The 593-nt window shown below is 76.1% G+C and overlaps 1 protein-coding gene across 1 annotated transcript in view; it reads right to left on the minus strand.

The window, feature by feature from the left end:
• Positions 1-263, minus strand: part of CDCA7 (cell division cycle associated 7) — a 7,990-nt gene extending 7,727 nt beyond the window's left edge. The window contains exon 1 of the mRNA XM_010566561.1: positions 213-263. Coding sequence (XP_010564863.1) covers positions 213-233 — 21 coding nt within the window. The 5' untranslated portion in view covers positions 234-263. The remainder of the gene's footprint in view (positions 1-212) is intronic.
• Positions 264-593: the final 330 nt, after the last annotated feature.

Genomic DNA, 593 nt, shown 5'->3' on the forward strand with positions numbered 1-593 from the left:
CGGCGAGCCCCAGCCCAAACACTCGCCCCGCCCGACCCCACCAGCCTCCCCGCAGCTCGGCGTGCCCCGGCCGTGAGACGCCGCAGGGCCCCGCGAAAGCGCCGCTGCCAACCGTCCTCTCCCCCACCCGCCCGCCACCAGCAGCAAGCAGCGGCGATCCGCAGCCGTGCCGCGAACCCGGCGGGCAGCCCCCCGCCGCGGGCAGCGCTCACCTGCGGGCGCGACGGACCCATGCTGGCGGCGGCGGGGCGAGCAGCGGGGAACTGAAGGTTCGCGCCAAAGCGGCTAGGACCGCGGGGGGCGGGGCCCGGCGGCGCCTTTCCCGCGTTGGCGCCCGCGTCCTGGCAGATGCAGCTGACACCCCCTGGGAATCGGGCACCCGGCGTGCTCGCCCCGCGCCCGCCCGCCCACCCCTGCTGAGGGACTTGTCTCCTCTCCCGGGGCGCCCACGGAGGGGTTACTGCGGGGACCCCATTTTTTTTTCTTTTCGCGCTGCGGGGTTTGTGGAGCTGCAAGGGCCTGGCCCTGTGGCGCGAAAAGCTCCCGGTCGGAGCGCCGCGGGACTCGCGTGCCGGAGGGGAGGGGCGCGCGCG

This window comes from Haliaeetus leucocephalus, unplaced genomic scaffold, assembly GCF_000737465.1.
Source record: "Haliaeetus leucocephalus isolate CR32 unplaced genomic scaffold, Haliaeetus_leucocephalus-4.0 Scaffold1, whole genome shotgun sequence".
NCBI classification, from domain to species: Eukaryota; Metazoa; Chordata; class Aves; order Accipitriformes; family Accipitridae; genus Haliaeetus; species Haliaeetus leucocephalus.